At 44.6% G+C, this 16094-nt stretch overlaps 1 protein-coding gene across 1 annotated transcript in view; it reads left to right on the top strand.

The window, feature by feature from the left end:
* The window catches only part of LOC115205733 (arf-GAP with Rho-GAP domain, ANK repeat and PH domain-containing protein 3), a 48907-nt gene that overhangs the window by 22995 nt on the left and 9818 nt on the right, over positions 1–16094 (top strand). The window contains exons 4-22 of the mRNA XM_029772003.1: positions 338–420; positions 1085–1158; positions 1379–1615; positions 6138–6207; positions 6322–6442; positions 7046–7337; positions 7725–7924; positions 8293–8378; positions 8688–8870; positions 10080–10230; positions 10799–10903; positions 11372–11525; positions 11712–11814; positions 12067–12265; positions 12566–12629; positions 12895–13058; positions 13411–13623; positions 13865–13973; positions 15497–15644. Coding sequence (XP_029627863.1) covers positions 338–420; positions 1085–1158; positions 1379–1615; positions 6138–6207; positions 6322–6442; positions 7046–7337; positions 7725–7924; positions 8293–8378; positions 8688–8870; positions 10080–10230; positions 10799–10903; positions 11372–11525; positions 11712–11814; positions 12067–12265; positions 12566–12629; positions 12895–13058; positions 13411–13623; positions 13865–13973; positions 15497–15644 — 2756 coding nt within the window. The remainder of the gene's footprint in view (positions 1–337; positions 421–1084; positions 1159–1378; positions 1616–6137; positions 6208–6321; positions 6443–7045; positions 7338–7724; positions 7925–8292; positions 8379–8687; positions 8871–10079; positions 10231–10798; positions 10904–11371; positions 11526–11711; positions 11815–12066; positions 12266–12565; positions 12630–12894; positions 13059–13410; positions 13624–13864; positions 13974–15496; positions 15645–16094) is intronic.

The raw sequence follows: 16094 nt of genomic DNA, 5'->3' as shown, positions 1-16094 counted from the left end.
TGTGGGCAGGGTCAAAGGTGGTGAATGGGCGGTCAAATGTCCCAATCAGAGGTCACTGTGTGTAGCATGTAATTGGAGCGCTCCAGAGGTGTAAACAGAGGAGCCTGTAAACAATGAGGACCAATCCCCCGCCTCTGCAGGGTCAGGCAGAGTTGGGGGGCAGGTAGGCTACTTGTTTCCAGAGTTACAGAGGGGTGTGAGTTAGTGTTCAGGAGAGGAACTGTACTGGTTTTCTACACTACACTGTTTCTATACTATTAGCATGTATAAACTTTTTTATTTATTTATAGTATCTTATAACAAAGCTTATAATATGTCATTTCTTCCTCCACCACAGTCGCCATGGAGGACCCAGAGGAGGAGATCAGTCCCTACTGTGAAACGGTCTTCCAGACCAGACGACCACTGCAGCACTCTGAGGTGAGACTGGGACTCTTGAGGATGCGTACCAAATGGCACCCTATTCCCTATGTAGTGCACTACTTTAGACCAGAACCCTATAGGCTTTCCAGGAAACATCAAATGGTGTCTGAAATGGCACTATGGGCCCTAGTAGTGCACTATATAGAGAATAGGGTGTCGTATAGAGAATAGGGTGCCGTATAGAGAATAGGGTGCCATATAGAGAATAGAGTGGCGTATAGAGAATAGGGTGCCATATAGAGAATAGGGTGCCATATAGAGAATAGGGTGCCATATAGAGAATAGGGTGCCGTATAGAGAATAGGGTGCCGTATAGAGAATAGAGTGCCGTATAGAGAATAGGGTACCGTATAGAGAATAGGGTACCGTATAGAGAATAGGGTACCGTATAGAGAATAGGGTGCCGTATAGAGAATAGGGTGCCGTATAGAGAATAGGGTGCCGTATAGAGAATAGGGTGCCGTATAGAGAATAGGGTGCCGTATAGAGAATAGGGTGCCGTATAGAGAATAGGGTGCAATATAGAGAATAGGGGGCCATTTGGGACCTGGGTCTGTTATTAGGTTACAAGAACCCATCCGAGTTATATTGTGTTAGTGTTTGTGGTCACTTTGGCTCTCCTGACATTGATGTATATGTTATCCATGTTGTTTTCTCAAAGGCGGAAAGGACCAGATGTGAAGGAAAGACAGGAATGACAAGAGCAGTGGAAGAGAAACACGGAGAGGATCATGGGTAAGATTATTGTGTCTAGAGTGGATAATGCTACTGGCTTGCCAATTAAACATCTTCTCACACAACTCTGACTACAGCCATAGAGAGAAAATAGTCTGCTGTAGATTTAAAATGTTATTTGTGCTCCATCTTTTCAATCCAATAGAGAAACCTAAAGCGGCTGGAGTCAAGATTATTACAAATGCATCAATCAGTTACATAGACTGTTTTTACACTGCAGGACACCCAAACTCTCCTGGGCCAAACGTCTGTCCCACGCCCTCCACAGTGAGTCCCAGGGCTACAGCACAGTAGGAGAGGCAGCACCACCCCCTCTCTGCCTCTCCTTACCCCCCAACCTGTACCCCTCGGAGCCGGATGAGGACCAGACGATATCCCCCTACGCCAGCTACACCTCTCTCTCTGAGCAGACTGAACCCATCATCTGTGGCTGGCTGGATAAACTATCACCACAAGGGTATGCCTGGTCCTGGTCCTGCTTGCCTCCCTTCGTCTTCTCCTCCCTTCTGAGGAACTGTCTCTGCCTCGTGCCTGTCCTCTCAAACCGGTGTGTCTCTCGCTTCTTCTTCCCCACTGTGTTTCTCCAATCTTCTTGTGTGTCTTGCTAAATGCTAAAAAGTTCATATGCAGTAACTTCAGAAAGTATTCACAACTGGCGTTCCGTTAAAAAAAAAAAAATCTGCACTGAGCACATTTCTGGTCTGCTGAGCACAAACTTGAACGTTATGAAACTTCTGTGCAACTTCCTGCGCACGTTTACTGTGAACACTGAGGCTGTACCCTCTTAAGTTAGTGTTAATTGTGGTCAAGTAGTCTACTGTGGCTATTTGATTCTAATGTAGGCCTACCAGAGTGGTCTACCATCAAAAACAATGGAGAAAACACATCCCATAACATTTTAACATGGAAATAGCTGTTCCATCATTCAGACTACAGTAGCAGCCAATGTGTGGTGTTCAATGTTGGCCTACATTCCATGAGACTTCTGAAAAAAACATCCAGGGCTTGACATTAACATGTTTATCCACTTGTCCTTCAGACAAGGAGGTGACTGAACATGTACAGTCTTAACTAATGGGGATAACTCTAGAAAGTTGAATGAAGTTTAATCTCGTGCTTCTCTCTGCAGGGCTGATATTTCTTCTGCGCGGCAGTCCTAGTTTAGAGGGAAAGTTGCTCACACGCCTTTACATTTTTCCACATTTTGTTGTGTTAAAGCCTGAATTTAAAATATATTTAAATTGAGATGTGTCACTGGCCTACACACAATACCTCATTGTGTCAAAGTGGAATTATATTTTTTGAAATGTTTACTAGTTAATTCAAAATGAAAAGCTGAAATGTCTTGAGTCAATAAGTATTCAATCCCTTTGTTATGGCAAGCCTAAATAAATTCAGGAGTGAAAATGTGCTTAACAAGTGACATAATAAGTTGCATGGACTCACTCTGTGTGCAATAATAGTGATTAACTTGATTTTTGAATGACTACCTCATCTCTGTACCCCACACGTACAATTACCTGTAAGGTCCCTCAGTTGAGCGATGAATTTCAAACACAAATTCAACCAAAAAGACCAGGGAGGTTTTCCATTGCCTCGTTAAGAAGGGCACCTATTGGTAGATGGCTCAAAATAGAAAATATATCCCTTTTGAGCATGGTGAAGTTATTAATTACACTTTGGATGGTGTATCAATACACCCAGTCACTACAAAAGATACAGGCGTCCTTCCTAACTAGTTGCCAGAGAGGAAGGAAACTGCTCAAGGGATTTCACCATGAAGCCAAAGGTGACATTTACAGAGTTTAATGGCTGTGATAGGAGAAAACTGAAGATGGATCAACAACATTGTACTCCACAATACTAACCTAATTGACAGAGTGAAAGGAAGGAATCCTTTAAAGAATACAAATATTCCAAAACATGCATCCTTTTTGCAATAAGGCACTTAAAGTTCATTTTTGTTACACATTTTTACTTATGTCCTGAATACAAAGCGTTATGTTTGGGGCAAATCCCACAACAACAACACATCACTGAGTACCACTCTTCATATTTTCAAGCATAGTGGTAGCTGCATTACGTTATGGGTATGCTTGCACGGCAAGGACTAGGGAGTTTTTCAGGATGAATAAAGAAACAGAATAGAGCTAAGCACAGGCAAAATCCTAGATCCAAACCTGGTTGTCTGCTTTCCACCAGACACTGGGACATGAATTCACCTTTCAGCAGGACAATAACCTAAAACACAAGGCCAAATATACACTGGCGTTGTTTGCCAAGACAACATTGAATGTTGTGGCCTAGTTACAGTTTTGACTTAAATCGTCTTGAAAATCTATGGCAAGACTTGAAAATGTCTGTCTAGCAATGATCAACAACCAGCTTGACAGAGATTGAAGAATTTAAAAAAGAATAGTGTGCAAATATTGTACAATCGAGGTGTGCAAAGAACTTACATGCCGACCACACAGCTCACGTCAAGTGGCGAGCGGTGCACAATACATTTACACATGCATGTTATTAAATCATTGCATCCACACTGCTCGCCTGCGTCAACGAGCGTCTGCATAGCCAGGTGCTAAAATAGAACTTGGTTCTATTTGTGATGCTTGACGCACTGGAAGGGCCATTTCTCCAACCTCCTCATTGGTTTTTAGGAGCATATACCCACGTGGGAGATTGACAGATGAACTGAGGTACACTCTCCATTCCAGTTGGTAGTTGTAATGCACCTTTAATGTTGGTTGCCAACCGGCATATAAAGTCCGAAGAAGAAGCCTGAAGGAGGAGAGATTACTAGAAACTAACAAGGTTTACCTTTTTATCTGTGGATTAATTGTCGGAAGTAGAGGACCTTGTGCATTTCAGGTGAAATAACAACCCAATGTTTATATTCCAGGACAAATTAGCTAGCAACAGTAAGCTAGCTAGCTAAATTGGCATGAATGTTTAATGCTTTTTGACCTGTCCCCAAATCCCCAAATATAGTTGGTTCAGAGTGTGTTTTGATATTTCAACCTGCGTGTCCTGATCGCATTTGGTGTGGGTGGACAATATCAGCATGTTACCCAGAAAGACTCACAGCTGTAATCACTGGCAATGGTGCTTCTACAAAGTATTGACACAACGGTGTGACTACTTTCTGAAAGCACTCTCTGCTTCGTGTCTTTTTTTCTTCCTTTTCCCACTGTGCTTCTCTGTTTTTGCGTTTCTTGTTAAATGATAAACAGTTAATATCGCTTGAAACTGAGCTCTGCTTATTATTTTATAACTACAGTTGAAGTCGGAAGTTTATATACACTTAGGTTGGAGTCATTAAAACTCGTTTTTCAACCACTCCACAAATTTCTTGTTAAAGAAAACTGTAGCTTTGGCAAGTCGTTTAGGACATCTACTTTGTGCGTGACACAAGTAATTTTTCCAACAATTGTTTACAGACAGATTATTTCACCTATCATTCACTGTATCACAATTCCAGTGGGTCAGAAGTTTAAATACACTAAGTTTACTGGGCCTTTAAACAGCTTGGAAAATTCCAGAAAATGATGTCATGGCTTTAGAAGCTTCTGATAGGCTAATTTACATCATTTGAGTCAATTGGAGGTGTACCTGTGGATTTATTTCAAGGCCTACTTTCAAACTCAGTGCCTCTTTGCTTGACATCATGGGGAAAATCAAAAGAAATCAGCCAAGACCTCAGAAAAAAATTGTAGACCTCCACAAGTCTGGTTCAGCAATTTCCAAACGCCTGAAGGTACCACGTTCATCTGTACAAACGATCGTACGCAAGTATAAACACCATGGGACCACGCAGCCGATCATAGCACTCAGGAAGGAGACGCGTTCTATCTCCTAGAGATGAACGTACTTTGGTGCGAAAAGTGCAAATCAATCCCAGAGCAACAGCAAATGACCTTGTGAAGATGCTGGAGGAAACGGGCACAAAAGTATCTATATCCACAGTAAAACGAGTCCTATATGGACATAACCTGAAAGGCCGCTCAGCAAGGAGAAGCCACTGCTCCAAAACCGCCATTAAAAAAGCCAGACTACGGTTTGCAACTGCACATGGGGACAAAGATCGTACTTTTTGAGACATGTCCTCTGGTCTGATGAAACAAAAATAGAACTGTTCAGCCATAATGACCATTGTTATGTTTGGAGGAAAAGGGGGAGACTTGCAAGCCGAAGAACACCATCCCAACCGTGAAGCACGGGGGTGGCAGCATCATGTTGTGAGGGTGCTTTGCTGCAGGAGGGACTGGTGCACTTCACAAAATAGATGGCATCATGAGGCAGGAAAATTATGTGGATATATTGAAGCAACATCTCAAGGCATCAGTCAGGAAGCTAAAGCTTGGTCGCAAATGTGTCTTCCAAATGGACAATGACCCCAAGCATACTTCCAAAGTTGTGGCAAAATGGCTTAAGGACAACAAAGTCAATTTATTGGAGTGGCCATCACAAAGCCCTGACCTCAATCCTATAGAACATTTGTGGGCTGAACTGAAAAAGCATGTGCGAGCAAGGAGGCCTACAAACCTGACTCGGTTACACCAGCTCTGTCAGGAGGAATGGGCCAAAATTCACCCAATTTATTGTGGGAAGCTTGTGGAAGGCTACCTGAAACGTTAAACAATTTAAAGGCAATGCTACCAAATACCAATTGAGTGTATGTAAACTTCTGACCCACTGGGAATGTGATGAAAGAAACAAAAAGTTGAAATAAATAATTCTCTACTGTTATTCCGACATTTCACATTCTTAAAATAAAGTGGTTATCCTAACTGACCTAAAACAGGAAATGTTAACTAGGATTAAATGTCAGGAATTGTGAAAAACTGAGTTTAAATGTATTTGGCTAAGGTGTATGTAAACTTCCGACTTCAACTGTATATATATAATTTTTTTAATGTATTATATATTTTTTAAAGCAGTGGTATGACAATCTGATCATTTTGTATTTGGCATTCTAGGAACTATGTATTCCAGAAACGCTATGTGAAGTTTGATGGCAAAAATCTGCTGTACTTCGGCAGTGAAAAGGTAGGCCTTTTTTCCTGAATGATGGACTGTATCACATTGAGATAATCAGCATTGTTCATTACAATATTTGTCTCTTTACCAATATTTCTCCCTCTTTATACTATTCTCTCCAAGGATCCGTACTCCAAAGGAGTGATTCCTCTGGCTGCGATACAGATGGCCCGCATGGCCAAAGACAATAAATTTGAGATAGTGACAAGTCACAGGACGTTTGTCTTCCGGGCTGATAACGAAGGTAAACAAAGCACTTAACAACAAACAAATAAAATCTCACACACAGGCAACTACAGAAATTAGTTGTCCCAATTTCCCATCGTGGATTTTAAAGCATTGGATAGGTGTTATTAAATCCAAGTGTCCAAGTGCGTACTTTAGGAGAAGCGTGAAGGATTGGGACGCAGCTATAGAGGAGTCCTCAAGGCATACAAGCAGAAAACTACTTATGTGACAACCTCTGTTGGACGAAGGTTGACCCAATAACCTTCTTTTCTCTCTGGAGACTCAAATGACCCAAACGAGCAAAATAGCCTCTGTCATAATCTCATAGTAAAAACATCTTATTTACGACTTTATTTTAGCCTACTGATTCCTCTGGTATTTATCTATTAGGAAATTATTTGGTATCGAAAGACAGTTTCTGGTACAATTGGTAACTGACTGGTACAAAAGGATGCTTGGTTTGAATCCAAACGACACAAACAATACATTCACATTGTTATTGTGTAATTACCAGTTTTACCATATAATTTCATAGTAAATACCTGGTATTTTCTGTACCATTTTTTAAGTAAAAAAAATGGTAATACCAACCGATATCTTTCTACCTGTCCCCTCTCAGTGCAGAGACATCAGTGGTGCAGTACCCTACAGGGGAGGGTGAAGGAACAGCTTGTGTTTGGGCGCCCTCGCTTCGGTCCTGGCAGCCACTGTCAGAGGAGTGGTCCTCTGGAGCTCAAAGGGACCAAGTCAAAAGTCTACGTGGCCATCAACACAGAGCAGGTCTGGCTGTACAAGACTGAACAGTGTTTTAGGAATGGGATTGGAATCACGCTGATCGAGGCCAGAGGAGCTACGATCAGAGACGGCAAAGGAAAAAGCTTTGACCTCATCACTCCTTACAAAACATTCAGGTAAGTTGTTTACTGACATGGGAATAACACTTGTATAGCTTTCTCTAGTTTTGGCAACAAATACATTCTGTTCATCATCACTCGGGGCTCCCGAGTGGTGCAGCGTTCTAAGGTACTGCATCTCAGTGCAAGAGGCGTCACTACAGTCCCTGGTTCGAATCCAGGCTGAATCACGTCCGCCAGTGAGTCCCATAGGGCGGTGCACAATTGGCCCAGCATCGTCCGGGTTTGGCTGGTGTAGGACGTCATAGTTAAAAACAAATTCTTATTTACAGACTTGCCTAGTTAAATAAACTTCCTACGCTGTTGTTTTTGAATCCCTGAAAACAGAGACAATTGTGTTTGATTGAGCCAGAAAAGTTTTTGATTGATTGGTTGTCCCTGTAGTTTCACAGCTGAGTCTGAGCGGGATAAGAGAGATTGGATGGAGGCTGTACAGGAGTCCATAGCAGAGACCCTGTCTGACTACGAGGTGGCTGAGAAGATCTGGTCCAACAGGTTTAATAAGCTCTGTGCTGACTGCCAAGCAGTCAATCCTGACTGGGCCTCCATAAACCTCTGCGTTGTCATCTGTAAGAACTGTGCAGGTGAGACAGCGTTTCCCCTACTATTGTATAGGTGGGGCGGGCTCCCCCTCAGTTTGATGCCAGAGGTCCTAGCTGGGTGTTGGGTCCCATCGGGTGCGTGTGACTGATGAGATAGCATTGGCAGCTGTTGGCCAGGTGTCTTAGTTATCAGCCCATTGTCATGAGCCACAACCGTTTCATTCTCACCTGTGTTGTTTTTATCCCACCTGTGCCAGGTGAAGTGAAATGTTTCCAAATACACACATCATTTCTCTGTCTCGTGGTTCTCTCTAGCGAGGCAGCGCCTGAGTGTCCTGTTACCAACACAGTACCACTGTCTAGTGCCAGGAGAGTGATTATGGAGGTCTTTTGTCCCTTTTCTCCTGCAGGTCAACACAGAGGTCTGGGAACTATGGTGTCTAAAGTACAGAGCCTGAAACTGGACACCAGCGTGTGGAGCAATGAGATCGTGCAGGTGAGAAGAACCAGAAGGCTTCATCAGGGAAGGGGGAGGGAGAAAGTCAGGGGAAATGCTCACGTTTATTTTAGTTAAGTGGCTAAATATTTTTCGGGATACTGAAATTAGTTTGTTTTGTTGTGTATCAAGGACTTCTCAGCATTTTCACCTCCAACAAATCCATTATATTGGAACAGAGTTGAAATATGTTTTGTACATTTTTAAGTTGAAAGTCCGATGATAGACTGTGAATATAGTCAGGAGCTCATGAGTTCTGATTATTCTGTGTTTTTTGTGGAAACTGTTCTGTCTTTGTGTGTTCGTCAGCTCTTCATAATGTTGGGGAACGACCGAGCCAATGAGTTCTGGGCGGCCAGGCTATCGCCAGCTGACGAGTTAGACCATGATGCCACACCTGACCAGCGGAGAGAGTTTATCATCCATAAGTACCGTGAGGGACGCTACCGACACCCCCACCCCAACTTCAACACACAGGAGGAGCTGCTCAAGGTACAGGAACACATTGTATAGCTGCTATAAGAGGATCTAGGGGAAGGGGGAATCCTAGTCAGTTGTACAACTGAATGCATTCAGCTGAAATGTGTCTTCCTGCATTTAATCCAACCCCTCTGAATCAGAGAGGTGGGGGGGGGGGGGGGGGCTGCCTTAATCGACATCCACAGTGCCCGGGGAACAGTGGGTTAACTGCCTTGCTCAGGGGCAGAACGACAGATTCTTACCTTGTCAGCTCGAGGATTTGATCCAGCAACCTTTTGGTTACTGGCCCAATGCTCCTAGCCGCCAGGCTACCTGCCACCCCATGTGGTGTGTTGTATAGGCTATATTCTTATCATAAACCCTTTTTATTAGTCTACAAGGTGTACGAATGGAGAACATTTCTAGGTTGTTATGAAATAAAAACTAAATTACTATCTGTCTTGGCTGGCTGCTCTGTCTCTCAGTAAAAACACGCGGCTGGCTGCTCTGTCTCTCAGTAAAAACACGCGGCTGGCTGCTCTGTCTCTCAGTAAAAACACGCGGCTGGCTGCTCTGTCTCTCAGTAAAAACACGCGGCTGGCTGCTCTGTCTCTCAGTAAAAACACGCGGCTGGCTGCTCTGTCTCTCAGTAAAAACACGCGGCTGGCTGCTCTGTCTCTCAGTAAAAACACGCGGCTGGCTGCTCTGTCTCTCAGTAAAAACACGCGGCTGGCTGCTCTGTCTCTCAGTAAAAACACGCGGCTGGCTGCTCTGTCTCTCAGTAAAAACACGCGGCTGGCTGCTCTGTCTCTCAGTAAAAAAACATTGCGGCTCACTACCCTTACGGGAAAAACCACATGAATTTCACGTGTTTTTCTGTAAGGGTACACATTTAGACTAGATGGTATTGGTGGTAGTTTTAGTACCTGTAAGCTATACTAGGGTTCAAGTTACGGCTATAGCTGCCTGTAGCTAGCATGCAGCCAGACTTTTTTCCCAACAACAATGACATGGAATCTGCTTTGAAACTAAAACAATTAGAGAGAGTAGATGAAAGGGAGCCAGTTGAATGGAGAGGGGACTTTTTGGAATATAGGCTGAATGTCTGTCCCTGTGGCTGTGGATGCTTTAAGTGGTACGTACGTGCTGTGTGTGTGTGTGTGTTTGTTGCGTCACCCTAATATATCCCCTAATGCTTCCCTCTGTCTCTCCTCTCTCTCTCTCTCTCTCTCTACCTTGCAGGTTCTGTGTACTGCTGTGACCGAGCAAAACCTGCTGAAGACGGTCACCCAGATCTTCACCGAGGCAGAGGCTGTCCGAGCCCGCCTCGCTGCCTCTAATGGATATGACAAGCATCTGTCTCAGGAATACTCCCTCCCGCAAGGAACCTCAGGTGGGACAGGCTTTATTTGCCTGCTGGACTTTTTATGCATTATGTGACTATTTTGCGACCGTGCAGTATAATGTAGTGTGCTCAGCAGCTCTCTGGAAAAAGCTTTCAAGTAATTCGAGCACCCAGAGCTTTTGTGATGAAACTGTTTGGTCTTCCTCTGCATGTTGACCTCTAGCGTTGCAGGAGTAAAATATCTCTGTTGAAACGGCACACCGAGCTATCTCTGTTGAAACGGCACACCGAGCTATCTCTGTTGAAACGGCACACCGAGCTATCTCTGTTGAAACGGCACACCGAGCTATCTCTGTTGAAACGGCACACCTAGAACACTGGATGGAAAACTTATTTAGAAACTTCATCTACATTTCAATTCATAAGTTTATCACACGTCTGATCATTTATAAAGTATTTATCATCTTGTAAATGCATTTATTATGGCTTATTCATGAAACTCTTTATGAAGTATGACTTAATGTTTTGTCCTGTTTGCCTAGACCCCAACTCATGTTTTTTTTTTTTTGGAGTGTCAAAATTAGTTTCTTTCATCTGTTCCTCCCTGTTTTCTCAGACCCCAGTGTGTATGATGAGATTATGCAGGCCGTGCTGCATTCCGGCTACCTCTACAAGTCATCCTCAATGAACAAAGGGACATTATCCAGGAAAACCAGAGAAGGTAGGCGTGTGTGTGCGCGCGCATGCACGTGTGTGTGTGTGTTGGCAGGTGCTAACAGCACACCACTTGGCACAGATTGAATAGAGGAATACTGCCTCCACAGTAACATCAGCATAAAGGCCTGTAGAGAACAAAGCACTTTATATGACCAAATACTGACTGGGCCAATACTGTTCTGTTAGGAAATGCACTACTCACTGTTAGGGGCTGGACTCTCTACAGTAAAACAGAGTTTTGTGATTTAGAAAGTCACTCATAGTTACTTGTAGTTTATTTCCCTCTAAAAACACAGCCCATCATAAAAATCCCTAATGTGTTTTTTTTTTTTTTTAAAGGGACCACGATTTCCAGGCTTCTTCACGTTTGTTCGCTCTAATATTCGAGGGATGAGCATGATTCTGAAGTACGGCAACGCCAGACTATTTTAGAACGTAACGGCTTATATGTTTGCTGTTATTTGCCCCCCAGATTTCCAGAAGTACTGGTGCACGGTGGAGAGGTCTCTTCTGTTCTATGAGTCTGACCGATGTCCTGATCCTAGCATGAAAATCAACGTCAAAGACATCGTCTGTCTGGGGGTCAGCAGGCCGGACTCCTGCAACAACAACGGCTTCATTGACAGGTTAGAGGACCAATCATGGCACAGTAACTCATGTAGGCGGCCAATCATACTGTCTCTTTCAAACACGCACGTGGAGAAAAGGTACATTAGCATGAAATGGTTATCTCACTGCCACTCGATGTACAGGTCTCTACCAACTAGTGTTGATCTAATGCCCTGCACTTATGTTCCTGTGTCTTGTTGTAGGTTTCTCTATACATTTCAACTGTACTTGTCCTCGGAGAAGCTCTATCAGTTTGGATTGGAAACTCCTGATGCACTGCATTGTTGGGTCAAGGCCATCGGAAAGGTATGAGATGACTTTCTATCCCAAAAGAGTGCAATGCCTGCACACTGATGATGCCAATTCTCAGCTTTACTGACGTAGTTACAGCTCTTCCAGCTCAGAACGTTGTAATGTCCCTATGCATACATAAAGGTGGGGTTACAGTGAATTGTTACCTCCTTTCTAACTAACACTGTCTATGTACTGTACTAGCCTGGGATGTCTGTCCAGTGTTCCCTCCTGTACTTGAACCACTTCCTGTGTTGTCTTCCTCAGGCCGCCACACCTTTAAGCTGCCACTGCCTGCTAACGAGGGAGTTTGAGCGGGTGGGAGTGCTGCGTTACAAGGCCATGCGAGACCCTTCTCAGTGGAAAGAGGGATATTTTGTCCTTCAGAAGTCTAACCTCTTCATCTGCCCAGGGAACGACGGAGCAGCTGAGGACATTATCAACCTTAAACGTCTGCAAGAGCTCAGTGAGTCTCCTGTCCTGACCAAAGCTTTACTGGCACCGTGTGGTAATGTAGTTCCACAAATAACGTTTTGGGAACTCCTCACTAAGACATTTTATGCCCTAACAATGGATTGTAATAAACTGCCAATAAAGGGGGTACTATAGTCATTCAAAACCCGTCCGACTATAAAGAAAAAGCCTACTGCCAGCTTGATCATGGACATTTCTCTGCCTTAACTAACCCAAGCACTGTTTCTTTGAGCAACTGTCTGCTGATGAATGATGTAGTCCGTCTTCCATTTGTTCTGTGTTTGTCTCCTAGGTATAGTAACTGAGAACCAAAACCATGAGAAGAAGGAAATTCTGGTTTTGGTTGAAAAAGGAAGGTTGGTTTTCAGTCTCTTTTTGTCATTATATAAGTATGTCAACATATCATGGCTAGTTTGGTGTGAAAAAAATCATTTACATGGTCAAATTATTTTCACTCTGGAAATTCCATTCCCCACCAATTCTGCCCACAACTAGGGGGGAATTTCCAGAATGAAAGTAATTTAACCATGTAAAAGGAGTTTTTTTGGAGCCGGATTCAGAGTGAGTTTATTTTCTCTGAACCTTCACCTCTGAGGATCGACATGTCCCCCCCCCCCCCAGGACACTGCACCTCCAGGGGATGGGGCGGTTAGACTTCTCCCTGTGGTACGCAGACATCCAGAGAGCTGCTGGAGGGAAGGGCAACACCCTGAGAGAACAGCAGCTCAGCAGGAATGATATCCCCATCATCGTAGACAGCTGCATTGCCTTCATCACACAGTATGGTAAGGGAGGAGTCTGGATAGGCTATTCTATTCCATTACACAGTATAGTAAGGGGATAGAGGATTCTGCATCAACAACAAAAAGGCACGTTTTCCAGGGATCTTGTGGATCCATGGTAGGATCCATAGCATTTGACGCATTTTCAGTGGAGGTAATCCTTTTATATTAAGGTATACAATACCAATGTATAAAAAGGGGTTTATAAATAGTTCATCAATTCATTATAACTCTGCAGTGGCCTGTGTACTGAAGGGATTCTTTACCCAGCTTAGTTGTACTTTACACCAGCCAGAGACAGGAGATACTAGCTGATGACTGATGTACTGGATCGGATGTGTGATCTGCTCGTCAGGTCTGGGTCATGAGGGGATCTACAGGAAGAACGGAGCCACATCCAGGATCAAGCTACTGATGGAGGAGTTCAGGAATGATGCGCGGAACGTCAAGCTCCGGATGGGGGATAACTTCATCGAGGATGTGACTGATGTGTTGAAGAGGTTCTTCAGGGAGATAGACGACCCCATCTTCATGGCTGACCTGCATCAGCTATGGAAGGAGGCTGTCCGTAAGTATAGGTGTCTCTGGCAAAAGAGATGTTAAGTTATTATCACAGACAGCACACATATGAAGCTACTATTTTGTTGTGTTTTCTAAGTTGCGTCTCTGACTTAATCACTTGACCTAGTCCTCTTGGTCCCCTTAGAATTATAGAGCTTCCATCAAGCTGTCACTGTGGCTGGTCAGGATGTACCCACAATGCATCCTTTTGAAGTCTAACTGGTTCCTGTTTGTGCCTTTTTTTATAGGAACAGCCAAGGATAAGAACCAGCGTCTGGACAGATACAAGGAGATCATCCGTAGTTTACCTAGAGTCAACAGGACTACCTTGGCTGCTCTCATCAGCCACCTCTACAGGTTAGTATAGCCTCAAACTGGACCAGGTTTAAAGTTGAGCAACTAAGCAGAGTTACTTCCTGTAGTCAAATGGAATTGACCCCAACCCTAAACAGGACAATTGTTCATACTTAGACAGCCTCACTGGCAAGTTGGCAACTGTCAACTTTTGACCGTTATTTGTTCTCTCTCTCTCGGTGCCAGGGTTCAGAAGTGTTCTCTCTCTCTCGGTCCCAGGGTTCAGAAGTGTTCTCTCTCTCTCGGTCCCAGGGTTCAGAAGTGTTCTCTCTCTCTCTTGGTCCCAGGGTTCAGAAGTGTTCTCTCTCTCTCTCGGTCCCAGGGTTCAGAAGTGTTCTCTCTCTCTCGGTCCCAGGGTTCAGAAGTGTTCTCTCTCTCTCTTGGTCCCAGGGTTCAGAAGTGTTCTCTCTCTCTCTCGGTCCCAGGGTTCAGAAGTGTTCTCTATCTCTCGGTCCCAGGGTTCAGAAGTGTTCTCTCTCTCTCGGTCCCAGGGTTCAGAAGTGTTCTCTCTCTCTCTTGGTCCCAGGGTTCAGAAGTGTTCTCTCTCTCTCTTGGTCCCAGGGTTCAGAAGTGTTCTCTCTCTCTCGGTCCCAGGGTTCAGAAGTTTTCTCTCTCTCTCGGTCCCAGGGTTCAGAAGTGTTCTCTCTCTCTCGGTCCCAGGGTTCAGAAGTGTTCTCTCTTGGTCCCAGGGTTCAGAAGTGTTCTCTATCTCTTGGTCCCAGGGTTCAGAAGTGTTCTCTCTCTCTCTTGGTCCCAGGGTTCAGAAGTGTTCTCTCTCTCTCGGTCCCAGGGTTCAGAAGTGTTCTCTATCTCTCGGTCCCAGGGTTCAGAAGTGTTCTCTCTCTCTCGGTCCCAGGGTTCAGAAGTGTTCTCTCTCTCTCGGTCCCAGGGTTCAGAAGTGTTCTCTCTCTCTCGGTCCCAGGGTTCAGAAGTGTTCTCTCTCTCTCGGTCCCAGGGTTCAGAAGTGTTCTCTCTCTCTCTTGGTCCCAGGGTTCAGAAGTGTTCTCTCTCTCTCGGTCCCAGGGTTCAGAAGTGTTCTCTCTCTCTCGGTCCCAGGGTTCAGAAGTGTTCTCTCTCTCTCGGTCCCAGGGTTCAGAAGTGTTCTCTCTCTCTCGGTCCCAGGGTTCAGAAGTGTTCTCTCTCTCTCGGTCCCAGGGTTCAGAAGTGTTCTCTCTCTCTCTTGGTCCCAGGGTTCAGAAGTGTTCTCTCTCTCTCGGTCCCAGGGTTCAGAAGTGTTCTCTATCTCTCGGTCCCAGGGTTCAGAAGTGTTCTCTATCTCTCGGTCCCAGGGTTCAGAAGTGTTCTCTCTCTCTCTTGGTCCCAGGGTTCAGAAGTGTTCTCTCTCTCTCTTGGTCCCAGGGTTCAGAAGTGTTCTCTCTCTCTTGGTCCCAGGGTTCAGAAGTGTTCTCTCTCTCTCGGTCCCAGGGTTCAGAAGTGTTCTCTCTCTCGGTCCCAGGGTTCAGAAGTGTTCTCTCTCTCTCTTGGTCCCAGGGTTCAGAAGTGTTCTCTCTCTCTCTCGGTCCCAGGGTTCAGAAGTGTGCAGACCTAAACCAGATGTGTACCAAGAACCTGGCCCTGCTGTTCGCCCCCAGCCTCTTCCAGACAGATGGGAAAGGAGAACACGAGGTGAAGATCGTTGAAGACCTCATAGACAACTACCTGTATGTCTTTGATGTGAGTAGTGTCTCATAGACAACTACCTGTCTGTCTTGATGTGGTCCCGTGTGGCTCAGTTGGTAGAGCATGGTGTTTGCAACACCAGGGTTGTGGGTTCGATTCCCACAGGGGGACCAGTACGGAGAAGAAGAAAAAAATGTATGAAATGTATGCATTCACTACTGTAAGTCTGCTAAATGACTAAAAATGTAAATGAGTAGTGTCTCATAGACAACTACCTGTCTGTCTTGATGTGACTAGTGTCGAACCAGATTGGGGTCTAAGCTCAAATTCATCACTTAGAAATCAGGGTTGTGTTCTATAGGTAGAAAGCATTTTGACTGGATTGAAACGGGGAGGTACTATCTACCTGAACTTGTCCAATCAGAACACAGATCTTCACATTCTATTGCAAATTGTTTTGCTACAGTGTGCCCTACTGAACATGCCCCAGGTCAATCTGTTCTG

Source organism: Salmo trutta, chromosome 13, assembly GCF_901001165.1.
Source record: "Salmo trutta chromosome 13, fSalTru1.1, whole genome shotgun sequence".
Classification (NCBI taxonomy): domain Eukaryota; kingdom Metazoa; phylum Chordata; class Actinopteri; order Salmoniformes; family Salmonidae; genus Salmo; species Salmo trutta.
Note: the sequence above shows the minus strand (reverse complement) of the source record. Positions and strands in the feature narration are given on the sequence as shown.